The 13,672-nt window shown below is 42.3% G+C and overlaps 1 protein-coding gene across 1 annotated transcript; it reads right to left on the bottom strand.

Moving 5' to 3' along the window:
• Positions 1-893: 893 nt before the first annotated feature.
• LOC106605518 (phosphatidylinositol-3-phosphatase SAC1-B) lies at positions 894-13,534 on the bottom strand. The gene is made up of 18 exons (XM_014201259.2): positions 13,466-13,534; positions 12,793-12,890; positions 12,003-12,077; positions 11,748-11,875; positions 10,944-11,093; positions 10,670-10,729; positions 10,524-10,557; positions 9,750-9,851; positions 7,326-7,498; positions 7,007-7,155; positions 6,720-6,818; positions 6,424-6,562; positions 5,407-5,476; positions 5,143-5,215; positions 4,270-4,363; positions 4,071-4,163; positions 3,882-3,939; positions 894-3,636 (listed from the first exon to the last, which is right to left on the bottom strand). The coding sequence occupies exons 1-18, from the start codon at positions 13,492-13,494 to the stop codon at positions 3,500-3,502; spliced, it is 1,761 nt and encodes a 586-aa protein (XP_014056734.1). The 5' UTR covers positions 13,495-13,534; the 3' UTR covers positions 894-3,499.
• Positions 13,535-13,672: the final 138 nt, after the last annotated feature.

Here is a 13,672-nt window from a genome sequence, read left to right as displayed (position 1 = left end):
CTTATTCTAAAATGATTAAATAAATACATTTTTTCCCCTCAATCTGCACACATCACCCCATAATGACAAAGCAAAAACAGGTTTTTAGAAATGTTTGCAAATGTATTAAAAACAAATACCCTATTGTTATTTCTTCCACAATGTTCACTTTAAAACAAACCTTAATATAGATGATGGGAATTACAGCTAAAGCAGGCTGGACATGCACAGACTCAAACTATAGTATGAACATCTACTTCCAAAATCCATCCTTGATCCCTCATTGTATGCAAAAATCCCCCTCACATGTCATGACAATGATCTTGGCATGTCAACTCCTTAATCTCCTCCCTTGAGGATAATTTCATAGTTTAAATTTAAACATGAACACAGATCATGATCTGTGATCTTTATTTCCGTGAGGATCATTGAAAACATCATGTATAGAGAGATGTAGGCTGACTGTATGACACCAGGACAATGGATATAATGAGGAGTTTTGTTATAAAGCTGATAAGACAGCCTGTCTTCAACCCTGTAGAATGACCATTACTCTTCAAAAAGGCAAAACAGCATAGCCAATTGAATCAAGGATGCTGATGAGAAGTGATCCTATTAGATGTTATGAGGAACGTAAAAGCCTTACATAGTGTATAAAAGTTCTGAAAAGAAATCGGACAATGATTAACCATTATCTAATAAAGAATACACTTGCTAAAATGGACTGCTACACAAGTTCATAAACTACCCCCTAAAAGGAAGGAAGGACATTGCTTCTTATTACGGTACCAATAGTATGTTCCATATTGTCACTTAAAACTTAACTAAACCAGAAAACACTATGAACAATAAATAGGCTACATTTCATGTAAAATAACCATTCTTATAGAACAATATTAGGAAATGGAACAGAATGACTGATGATACATTTATTACACATTTCTAGAACACAATGATGTTTAAAGTGACAAAAAAACACAATAACAAATTAATATCCTGGAAAATAACTGACCCAAAATAAAAACATGTGACAATAATCTAGGCCTATAAAACAATTAAAACTGTGGTCCAGCTTGTTTTCTTCATAATGCATTGAGTCAACAGTAGCAACCCATTTTCATTGGTAAAGCAGTCAAACCAAAAAGATGTCTAAAACTGCTCAAAAATTACTCAGCTTAAATAGCACAATCATTTGTATTGATCATTTTGCGCATCATTCTTACAAGCATACAATGCTTTGTCATTACATTAAATTGTATCTAGGCTTACATGGCACCTAAATCATCTGTTTAAAAACACAGATCAGCAAGAGACACTATGCTGGCTGATTCTTGAATTTGATAGGCTTATGGCTGATAATGCACAGTGGAATGTACTGTTGTCCATTGGCATGGCAGCCGATGTGTACCGAGGGTTATGCTTTATCATAGTAACCATACACCAATGTATTATTTGACGACTACATTTAAAGTTATAGGACATAAGTACTCTCATTGTAATTTTGCACCACTACAGTTGAAGTGGAAAGACACATAAGCGGCAATATAATTAATTTAATATTAACAATATTATACTTTTTTCTTAACATTCTCAGATCAGCAAGTGCCACTCCGGCAGCAGGTAAGATAAGTGTGATCCTGTAATGATTATGTACACTATACACCAGGGTTGGGCTCAACTTCATTTCAATTCAGGAGGTAAACTGAAATTCCCATTCCAATTAAACATGTTCTCAATGCTTTTCAATGAGAATAATGTTGTGAATTGGAATTTAATTCCTGAATTGACTGAATTTAAATGGAATTGGCCCCAATCCTGCTACTAAACACCCCGTCTCTTATAATGACCTGTGGTAAGGAAGCAGAATTTGACTTGGGGCTAGTGCTACAGAGCAGCCAATAATCAAAGGATAAATAATATAGAGAAAGATTGTGTAAGAGAGAGCAACAGTTCACATTCCCATCCAGAGACACACTAAAACACTTAGAAATCGTCATGGGGACAAGTGGCATTTAAAGTCCCCAATGCCCCATGAGACATTGGTTCGTTTAAAATGCCCAGTTCAGTCAAAAACTAGATTCTCCTGTGTTTTATATACATCTCCAGGTTGGAAATAATACTGTGAAATTATAATGCTCTTTTGTATTTGAAAAGACCGCCTGAAATTTCAGGCTGTTTTGGTGGGATGGAGTTTTGATCTGTCTGGGGACATCACCAGACGGTAAAAATTTGTTAAAAGATGAATAACAAAGATTTCCAAACATCTCTGCCAATAACAGCTAGCTCAGCTTTCCCCTCCCCCAAAACCATTCCCAGACAATTATTTTATTTTTGACCATTTTAATTGAAAACAATAACAGTAAGGAATTTAATTGTTACCCAGAAATGACTTGATATTGAGATAGAAATGGCTGCATTGGACCTTTAAATCCATGCTTCATTATTAGCCTAGGTCTGGGCCTCCCAGTCTACTGGTCAAAGACAGATCCTATATAGTTTGATGCTCTCTCACACCTTTTGGTTGTTAGAAACTAATGAGGATTTGTCTTTCCAGCCGTTTCATGAAGCTTTCCATACCTGGGAAGACTAGACAACCAGACCACACAGACAAACATCCCTCTCGTCACATCTCAGAGGAATCCTCATGTGAAACCCTTTGAGGGTCTGTCTGTGCACTCAGAAGTGCAGTGAGCGAGAATAGTATGGCCAGTTACAATGGCATTAATGGTGGTGGGACACCCTAACTAAAGTTCCCTATTGAAACAGTTCAGCCCATTCTCTCCCCAACTATTGGCCAGCTAGAACATTCTCAACAACCACTGGCCAGCTAGCATGTTCTCTTCCTGCCTATTGGCCAGCTAGAACATTCCCTCCCCAACCATTGGCCAGCAAGCACATTCCCTCCATGACTATTGGTGACCTAGTTTTGGGATCATGGCTTGGGCTGGGCTGACAGACAGCCACTGGCACCCAATAGGTCAGCTATCACACTACGTTCAGATCGACCACTCAGGGGCAATGACACTGAAACAATATGGCAACCAACAGAGCAAATATGACATGATGTAGCTAGAAGGCGACAAATCAACAAAAAAGGCAAGATTTTTTAAAAAGTAGTTCCCTTGGCAGGTTGCTATGGCAACAACAGCAGTGCCAATTCATATGCATTCCGTGAAGCGGGGTAACTGTGTTACCGTAGTGGGGTATTGTATCATAAAATCAGACTGTTTTCAGCTTATACAGTCAGTCTATGGACAAGGGTAGGGATCTTCCCTAGCCCCAGCCCAAACAATGTGCTTAGTGGTGTGGACAGCAGCAGGCCAGTGCAGAGCGAGTCCCTACATCATACACCTGGCCTTTCTCTCACCCCACCCTCACCCTCCTCTTCCTCATGCCGTTGGCTCAGTAATCAGTACAGGCTCCAGGCCCGCTGATGCTGAGGGTACGATGACGAAGAAGAGTGGGATGAAGTGGAAGAGGAGAAGTCTGTGGGGCGTAGCTGCTTTCCACACGCACACATTCAGTCCATCTTCTCCTTCTGGACCAGCTTGGGCGCGTCTACAAACTCCCGACCATTGAAGAGGATGACGCCGGCCGTCACGAAGCTAGCTGTGCCCCAGAACAGCACATACGCCAGGGTCTCCGTCCACGTGTCACCTGAGGGGGACACAGAGGGTGACTACGGGTAATAGCTAAGTACCGAAAAAGTACCCATCGATAGCACATACTTGCCTAGTCAATACCAGTGGAAACAGTGTTGTAAAACTAAGTACTGCAAAATGTGTTTATGGACCAAATCCTAAGTTGAGATCGGTGCAGGTGTAACTAGAATTTTCAAACAACTTCCATGCCCCTATTAGGATTCAATGCAGAATTGACAAGGGATTCCACTGCTGTCTTACCAGCCATGAGGAGGCAGATGATACACATGGAGAATGCCACAACCATGATAATGGGCAACTAGAGGGGGAGAGGGGAAACAGGAGTTAAATAAGATAACGGAATCTCAATCTACGCCTGTGACTGAAACCAACATATTGTAGCCAATCAGTACACATAGCACTGATCAGGCCTAGCCAATCAGATCTCACCGTGAGGAACTTCCAGTCTTTGGTCTCATGAAGGGGTGTGGTCATGTCTGCCTCGTCAATGGAATAGTTACCCAGGAACAGATCAATAGAGTCCTGATGATCAGGAGAGATGTCTCAATTATCAGTTACCACACACTTAGTCACATTTACAAAAACATGACTAATAACTGCTGCACACGCACAATAGACACACACACACCTGTCTGAAGCCGTCTGAGAAGTTGTTCTTGTAGTATCTGATCATGGAGTTCCAGCCGTCCATCACCAGCCCCCATTGTGTCCTCTTCCCTGTTCTGAGACATGAGCAACGCTTCAGTCATCCCTGTCATAATAATCTCTCACACACACTACAAATAATCATCAACGTCATCCTCCACCCTTTCCTGAGCCCGCTCTTACTCAGTTGTGCTCCTGGTTATCACAAAGGTCACGAGCAAAACATCCTACTCCTCCCTGTTCTAAGGGCACCAGTCCATTCAATACTCATCACCAAAACCAGTACAATGTTTTTATGTAGTTCATAGCCAATAATGCATGGCCAACTTCATGGGTGTGTGGGGTGTGACTGACAGTGGGATGGTACTGTGCCAGCAGAAAGACAACTAGTTAACTTCATGGGTGTGTGGGGTGTGACTGACAGTGGGATGGTACTGTGCCAGCAGAAAGACAACTAGTTAACTTCATGGGTGTGTGGGGTGTGACTGACAGTGGGATGGTACTGTGCCAGCAGAAAGACAACTAGTTAACTTCATGGGTGTGTGGGGTGTGACTGACAGTGGGATGGTACTGTGCCAGCAGAAAGACAACTAGTTAACTTCATGGGTGTGTGGGGTGTGACTGACAGTGGGATGTGACTGACAGTGGGATGGTACTGTGCCAGCAGAAAGGCAACTAGTTCTCTGTCATTGTATAATGGACAAGTTCTATTGGAATGCATAATATCCTCCTACAGCCAGGTGAACTCAGTGACTTCCTGATGGAATGGAGTGCGTTTCTATGAAGAGAGCCATTCCTGTGCCCTAGTTTGCTAATCACTAGATTAGCAAGAAACACATGAGCCCCTCTCTCTCACCTTGTGAAGTCTGTCTTCAAGGCCCCTGTGCCAGCATACTGCTTGGCACACGCATTGGCATTGTCTGCCCATGCTGCAGCGAGCAAGGGTGAGAGAGGGAAAGGGGTGTGGAAGAAAGAGAAAACAACATATTTAGTCATTGGAAAAGGGGGAGGATTTCAATCATGTTAAACCATAGTGTTGGAATAATCTCATAAGGAAGACAATGCTGTGCTTGTGCTGGCAGAGGGGTAGGAAAGTGTGCAGATTTCAGCTGAGGATTACCATTTTTGTAGATCTTCTCGAAGTCGGCCTGATCTTCAATCCTCTGGCCCATGTGGAGAACTCCCAGTCGCTGCAGATAAACAAAGATGTGTGGTGAGATACTGCAGTGGCCTGACCACAGGGGGCAAGGTGGAACCAAGATGGTCGCCATCAGATTCAGCACTGTTGTTTACCAGAAAGACCTTGACGCAACTGCACCTTCATCCCCCTGTGGGTCAACCAGCAGCCTAACTACTATACTATTAATACATGTTTCAATGACAGTTTAACCCACAGTGCTAAAACAGTTGAATAAAGCACAATGGTACCTGAAGTATTTATTGTACCTGGGTGAGATGAGACCTGACCTTTTTACAGTCCACATAGGGTCAGATAACTAAATAGCCCACAGTCCAAGTCCACAGAGACAGCAGCTTTAGTCAGAGGCCTTCAACATAGAGTTTGGGTTTTCCAGACTCTGTTTTGTCTGTTGCTCATTTGCAAATGTAGGTCAAGTGAGTTGAAGTAGTATAAGTTGTGAAACGTATGACTTTGTCAAGTCAAAGGTCTATGTTAGGTCAAATGGAGGAGCTCCTCCTAAAATGTAGTTTGCCATTAAGATTTTTACCATTGCTTTTACAGAATGTAAAAGGGAGGCTAGGTCTACAACTTTAATGAACAGTAAAACTCCTGAGGTGGAACATGACATTACTCATTATGTCAAAGACAGAGTGTGTCTAGATGTGGAAGTGTGTCAAACTCGTTCCATGGAGGGCCTAGTGTCTGCTGGGTTTTGTTTTTTCCTTGCAATTAAGACCTTGACAACCAGGTGTGGAGAGTTCATTACTAATTAGTGACCTTAATTCATCAATCAAGTACAAGGGAGGAGAGAACCCGCTGCCACTTGGCCCTCCGTGGAATGAGTTTGACACCTGTGGTCTAGATGGATGTGGTAGGAGTGTCTAGAACTAGTGGGAGTGTTATATATAAAATGGACATGTCTAGTCCGTGTGGGCGTGTCTGGTTGGTGGTTCCCACCTCCAGCTGTGACTGCAGTGAGCGTCGTGCCAGCAGACTCTGGATGACGTTGGTACGGTCCAGACAGTCCATGCAGTTACTGCGGAACATCCCTTCCTGTTGCACCAGAACGTTCCCATCCACATCAACCAGGAAGTACCTGACCAACCAATTAAACAATTTGATTCCTATTTGATTTTACAATAACATTTGTCACAAAACAAATCAGCAAACCACAGAGAGATGAACACCCCCTCCAAAAAACAAAGCACACAAAGACAGAATAACATGGCCGGCCATGCAGACTAAATACTTACCCATACTCATCCTGCATCTCTGTCACCATATCGACTAAGATCTGCAGGCGATGCCACCTCATCCGACTGCATTCCTTGTGGAAGTCAAACGCTATGTACCTAGAGGTGCACAGTACAGGGAGAAATGTTATGTAAAATCCAATTAAATCATTTTCTTTAAGGGGTTAGTTGGAGTTCCACGGCTTTAGACAGAATGTTCACCCCTAAAAAAAATACATTGATGACGTTAGATGAAGACGGGCATAGTCGGATCAGAATGAATGATGGGGAAAAGCTATAGTCCTTACTTGACCATGCGGTTGCCCAAGCTGGACACCATTTTGTCAAAGGCCTGTTCCAATTGCTTCTCTGAGCCTTTCTGGTCGATCAGATTTAAAATCACTTGCTTTCCATAAATAATGATCTGCGAGTCAAAATGCCTTTGGAAGCCATCCAGCTGTGAAAGCAGGACAGGACAATAAAGGTAAGAAAGACTGACTCAGTATAGTAATACTCAATATCATATACCTCTACTGTAATTAAATGACTACTTCTACTGTACAATAAAATGTTTTTCTGTTTGAACATGAAATAAAAAAAATATGAATATTGTAACAGGTAGCTTACATGGTCGATGGTTTTGCTGATCTGAGGTTTTGGTTTGTACTTGAGGTTGGGTCTTTGGGACCAGTAGAAGGGGATGGAGCCTCGGGTCTGTACGAATGAGGCCTTGCCCCCGCTGTACTGGACAATCTGCTCTGTCTCCACAAAGTTAGCTGCATGACCCTCTGAGTCAATGCCTGATGGACCAAATAGACATTATGTAATGATCCGTTTGAATGAGGAGTGTTTGACAGTAAAACTATAAAGAAGTGGACAGGCCAATATTATCTGCAAAGGGCTGGTGTGTGCAGGGTTTTGATCCAACCCAGCTGTAAAACACCTGATTCCACTAATCAAAATATTGATTGAAGACCCAGCTAGCATTTAACGTTCTGAGAACCATGTTTCTTAGAGCTTGGTGAGAGTGTGGTTGTCCTATGGTTATTTTGCAAAAAACCTTCCCACAACTTTCCGGGAATGGTGCAGGACAGTTCATTGCTTGGAAAATTCTCAGCACATAAAAAAATAAAAAAATTAAAAAGGATTTACTTGGTACTTCATTACCTTAACAGAACATTTCCTAAAAGTTCAAACATGGTTACAATGAATTTCAATGTTCTAGGAACGTTCTCCAAGTGGTTTGAAATTGGGAATAATTCTAATTATAAACTAAGATGAACAACTTTGTATTTGTTAGAAAAATATATGGCATACTAGCTTCATCCTGGTGGCGCAGTGGACTAATTCCATTGATCGAGAACAGAAGAGCATAGGTTTGAATCTCACCTACGCCATGCCACAATAAAAGAAACAAGTTTGAATGATTAATGCCTAAGCATATGAAATTTCCATGTGTCCTATCTGTGCACTAAACAGTTAACCCAAAACTAAGATAGCAGTGTTAAAAGTCCAATTGAGACATTTGCTCAGAATGTTAATAAAACCTAACAGGAAAACTTTCAGGGAACCATAGTAAAACATTCTCAAAACCTCCCTGCAAACAAAAAATGTACGTTGATGACAGCTTTGCCATTCTCTCAACCAGCTTATGAGGTAGTCACCTGGAATGCATTTCAATTAACAGGTGTGCCTTGTTAATTTGTGGAATTTCTTTCCTTCTTAATGCGCTTGAGCTAATCAGTTGTGTTGTAACAAGGTAGGGGTGGTATACAGAAGATAGGCCTATTTGGTAAAATACCAAGTCCATATCATGGCAAGAACAGCTCAAATAAGCAAAGAGAAACGACTGTCCATCAATACTTTAAGACATGAAGATCAGTTAATGCGGAAAATTAAGAACTTTGAAAGTTTCTTCAAGTGCAGTCGCCAAAACCAGCAAGCGCTATGATGAAACTGGCTCTCATGAGGACCACCACAGGAAAGTAAGACCCAAAGTTACCTCTGCTGCAGAGAAAGTTAATTAGAGTTAACAGCAGCTCAGAAATTGCTGCCCAAATAAATGCTTCAGAGTTAAAGTAACAGACACATCTCAACGTAAACTGTTCAGAGGACTGCGTGAATCAGGACTTCAAGGTCAAATTGCTGCAAAGAAACCACTACTAAAAGACATCAATGAGAAGGAGACATGCTTGGGCCAAGAAACACAAGCAATGGACATTAGGCCAGTAGAAATCTGTCTTTTGGTCTGATGAGTCCAAATTTCAGATTTTTGGTTCCAACCGCTGTGTCTATGTGAGACGCAGAGTAGGTGAACGGATGATCTCTGCATGTGTGGGTCCCACCGTGAAGCATGGAGGAGGAGGTGTGATGGTGTGGGAGTGCTTTGCTGGTGACACTGTCGTGATTTATTTAGAATTCAAGGTCACACTTAACCAGCATGGCTACCACAGCATTCTGCAGCGATACACCATCCCATCTATTTTTTTTTAACAGGACAATGACCCAATACACCTCAAGGCTGTGTAAGGGCTATTTGACCAAGAAGAAGTGACGGAGTGCTGCATCAGATGATCTGGCCTCCACAATCACCGAACCTCAACCCAATTGAGATGGTTTGGACCGCAGAGTGAAGGAAAAGCAGCCAACAAGTGCTCAGCATATGTGGGCACTCCTTCAAGACTGTTGGAAAAGCATTCCTCATGAAGCTGGTTGAGAGAATGCCAAGAGTGTGCAAAGCTGTCATCAAGGCAAAGGGTGGCTACTTTTAAGAATCAAAATTGTATTTTGATTTGTTTAACACTTTTTTGGTTATTACATGATTCCATGTGTTATTTCATAGTTTATGTCTTCACTGTTATTCTACAATAAGGAAAAACCCTTGAAAGAGTAGGCGTGTCCAAACTTTTGACTGGTACTGTATATATTACTGTTTAGGTGGAACAAAACCCCCTGCACCCACACCGGTCCACTGTGGAAAAGATTGTCCATCATCCCCACTCTAGTCAGAAAGCTCCAGTTAGACGTGCTGGTGGATGTGGAGTCAGTCACCTCTGACGTAGTAACGTACTCCAGCCCTGAAGCAGCTCCGCCTGGAGATGATGTTCCAGTCAAAGATCTTCCCATTGATGCAGCAGGACTTCATAATGATGACTGGACAACACATGGTCAGGGATAACACGGTCTTAACCTTTAAAGCCTAACTTTACCTCCTGAATTCAACCGTTCTCTGCCTCCTTTTCAGAAAATGTTTTGGAGTGTTGTGATGTATAGAAAAGTGGGCTCCATCATATAATGTCAATGGATCCCATTTCCATTGTCTGTAAATACAATACCCCTAATTTCCCAAATATAATGTGACCTGTATGAATCTCTAGCTCCCCCTTGTGGCTAAAGGAGCAAACCACAAGTTCACTTCTATTGATATACATGGTGTGTATGTTTTTCTCAGGGAAAAGAATGACAAGACTAATCCAGAGTAATGGGGGAATCACTAGCTGGTTTACATCCAGTCACTCAGACTGATAAACCCCATGCAAAATATGAACGTGAAAATGACCATGTGATCTAGTGTGTTGTGCACACATGCAACTGATCACAGAGGGTAGATTTCCAACTATTTACAGATTACAGGGTTTAAACTGCAATGCTGTTTAACAGTTCAGTCACTCTAAACAACCGCCCTGTCAATGACCTCTCTCACATGGGCAATATCTGTTGTCTTACAGGAAGTGGTAATGAGGTCTTCCTGTTTATGAGAATTGAAGAGTGGGAAAAGTCTTAATCTGGAGTTTGTAACAACAACAAAAAAGCATGAAAGGATACAGCCGTGGACAACTGGGTAAGCAAACCTGTGCAGCTGTCAAGAGAAGAACAGAGACAATGCAGTTTAGAAAGATCATAAGATCTGTACTGGAGCGTATTCATTTTATATTTACCACAAGTGGTTAACATGTCAGTTCTGTCCTTACCTCTGGCTGTGGCATGAATTCTCTCAACAGGTGACCATTCCACACAAACCGTTGATCTGCCTAAAAACGAGGGCAAGAAAACGACACATCTTTATCATAGCATTCGACTTGTTTCCACATGCCCTGCATAGGAAATGTCTGCATCTGTACAGGACACAAGTACAAACACATTATTCGTGTTTTCATGAATGTATCTCCAAATGGAAACATGTTTTTACATTATTTTCCTCCCTCATATACATACATACATACATATATCCCCTCATTCTCTCACCCTTTCCAGCAGGCTCATCTCCTGGAACTCAGGGCTGGTGTTGGCAAGTCTCTGCAGAGTGTGGGTCAGGTCGTAGTCTGTAGCAAAGTAGAAGCCGTCTGTGAGCAGAACACTGTTGATCATGGACAGGAAGGCTTTGTTGTCCTGCATCTGATGAGGTCAGAAGATAGGTCAGGTGGCAGGTTGAACAAGGAAAGTAGAGAGGTCAAAGGTGAGAGGTCAGGAGGAAGGTTGAAGAAGAATTTAGGTGGAACGATGGTTAGAAAGTATCAGATGACCACTATCCTTCTAAAATAATATATACAAGGAATCTAAACTTATATACTATAAATAACATCTCCTCCACGAGTACTGCAACTAGAAGCCAACATAGAGATGCTCACTAATAAAGAAACACTTGTCTAGACTTGGGGTCAGAACAGAGTGTTCTTGTAACAGCTACATGATGATGATACCATCTGAATGCAGTACTTGTTCTGTCTGTGAGAAGGGGTCTCTTTCTCTTTGCCCTTCACATACACTTGACTGTCTACAGACACACTGTCTGTCGTTGACCGGCTCCATAGCCAATTCAACACATGGCATCTATGTCAGCTCAGATGCCTAGCATTCTTAGTCCAATATGCTGCTTTCGTATTGGTCAGGCTAGGGTTTTCCACTGGTCAGCATCCACATCAAAACAACCCACTGTCATTAACAAGGAATCATTGTGAAACACTCTCTCCTTGGCCTGAAACATCCACAGTCATGTTGAGCTTGGGTGCTTGTGGGCTGGCACTGGGGCACCAACTCACACCTCCCTACCTGGTTGTCTGTCAGGTGCAGCACAGTCTTCTTGTAAGAGATAACATCAAAGTCCATAGCCTTCCACACGGCATGGCCCAACAGGTCACCCACCTTCTTCTTCTTTGTGATAACGATGAGGTACGTGCCTGGGGAGGGTAGGCAGAGAGGCACAGGTGTCGCTAAAGTAAACACTCACCCTGTTGAGAACATTTGTGTGTACACAGGTAAAGTCTTCTCAATGGATAATTTTACAGAGTGCAAGATTGAACCTACCTGCCACCAGACGGATAGTTCCCATGATCCCACATATTGGCCTGGTGACCGCATGGGGAGGAATGTCCTTCCTCACTAGCGGGACAAAGACAAATTTTTTTAAAACATTTTAGTCATTTTAGCAGACACACTTATCCAGAGTGACTTACAGTAGGGAGTGCATACATTTTCATACTGGTCTCCCATGGGAATCAAACCCACAACTCTGCCATTGCAAGTACAGTGCTCTACCAACTGAGCCACACCATTTTTTCATTGCCTTTATGATCACAAACCACCATTCGCTCATCTTTCAGGTCGTTGCAGCTAGCGACTGGAATGAGCTGCAACAAACACTCAAACTGGACAGTTATCTCAATCTCTTCATTCAAAAACTCAATCATGGACACTCTTACTGACAGTTGTGGGTGCTTTGCGTGATGTATTGTTGTCTCTACCGTCTTGCCCTTTGTGCTGTTGTCTGTGCCCAACAATGTTTGTACCATTTTGTGCTGCTACCATGTTGTGTTGCTACCATGCTATGCTGTCGTCTTGGGTCTCTCTTTATGTAGTGTTGTGTTTATCTCTCCTCGTGATGTGTTTGGTAGGCCGTCATTGTAAATAAGAATGTGTTCTTAACTGACTTGCCTAGTTAAATACAAATGTATACAATGGACTTGGTCAGCCTAAGACAGTATCATGCCATGATGATATATCACACACACACACACACACACACACACACACACACACACACACACACACACACACACACACACACACACACACACACACACACACACCAACATACCAGTGAGGATCATTTCTGTGGACACCCTGTCAATGGACAGTACATCATTGGAGCCGTCATCACAAGCCTCAATGTAAAACTTCTCTGGGGTAGTGTGCCTATGGGGTGGGGTGGGGTGGGGGGGGGGGGCAGAGGAGGGAGATACAAAATCAGTGACCTTGGCATGGTGACGCCTTATACAAAGGGAAAACATTGGCTTGATTTGGCAAACGCTCAACTTAGTTAGTGGCTAACGTCACCACAAGCTAGCTCACACATACTAGCTACTCACTAGCTGGCTCAGTGGGCTAACTAACGTTAACAGCTAAGCTAACTCTATTTTTTAGCTAGCTAGCTGCCTGCTTCATCAACAAGATCGATTGAATTCTACCACTCATTAAATCGAAAGGCAGATGGCTAAATAAGTACTGTTACGGACAACACAACTACACATCCTTGACATGACTGTAAGCTAGCTACAATACTGTAAACTGAAACAATTCCAGCATACGAATGACTGCAGCCTGTAATTGCTGTTGAACGTTAGCTAACTAGTTTATCATCTACTAGCTAGCTCTAGTCTTACACCTACGGCAATTTTCTCTCATCAAAATATGGCAACGTTTTCAGAAAAGTTGTACTAGCTAGCTTCTGAAAATAAAAGACTGGAACGATATATATTTTCAAGACTTACAGGTTGAATTTCTCATAGGCGGTCGCCATCTTTAGAGGTCTGACCTAGTGACGTGTCAATGAATGTGCACATTGTATATTATGGCTGGACCGGAGTTCGCGTCCAGGGCCAGACATTTAGCATCGTAGTAAATTTGCAAACTATGATAAAGTATAGGCATAGGCAATTTATTATGTATCACACACAAATACATTATTTGATCAGAGT

The sequence above is a fragment of the Salmo salar genome, chromosome ssa05 (assembly GCF_905237065.1).
Source record: "Salmo salar chromosome ssa05, Ssal_v3.1, whole genome shotgun sequence".
Classification (NCBI taxonomy): domain Eukaryota; kingdom Metazoa; phylum Chordata; class Actinopteri; order Salmoniformes; family Salmonidae; genus Salmo; species Salmo salar.
This window is presented reverse-complemented; position numbering and strand designations above follow the sequence as displayed.

Bases quoted from the DNA above. Each gene is read 5' to 3' on its own strand.
- LOC106605518 (XM_014201259.2), bottom strand. From the start codon at position 13,494: ATGGCGACCGCCTATGAGAAATTCAACCT. The intron at 9,852-10,523 runs GTATCCTTTCAT...TGTGTTGTCCAG, and splicing joins TTACCCAGTTGTCCACGGCT to TCATCATTATGAAGTCCTGC. The intron at 7,499-9,749 runs GTGACTGACTCC...TTGGTCCATCAG, and splicing joins AGTACGTTACTACGTCAGAG to GCATTGACTCAGAGGGTCAT.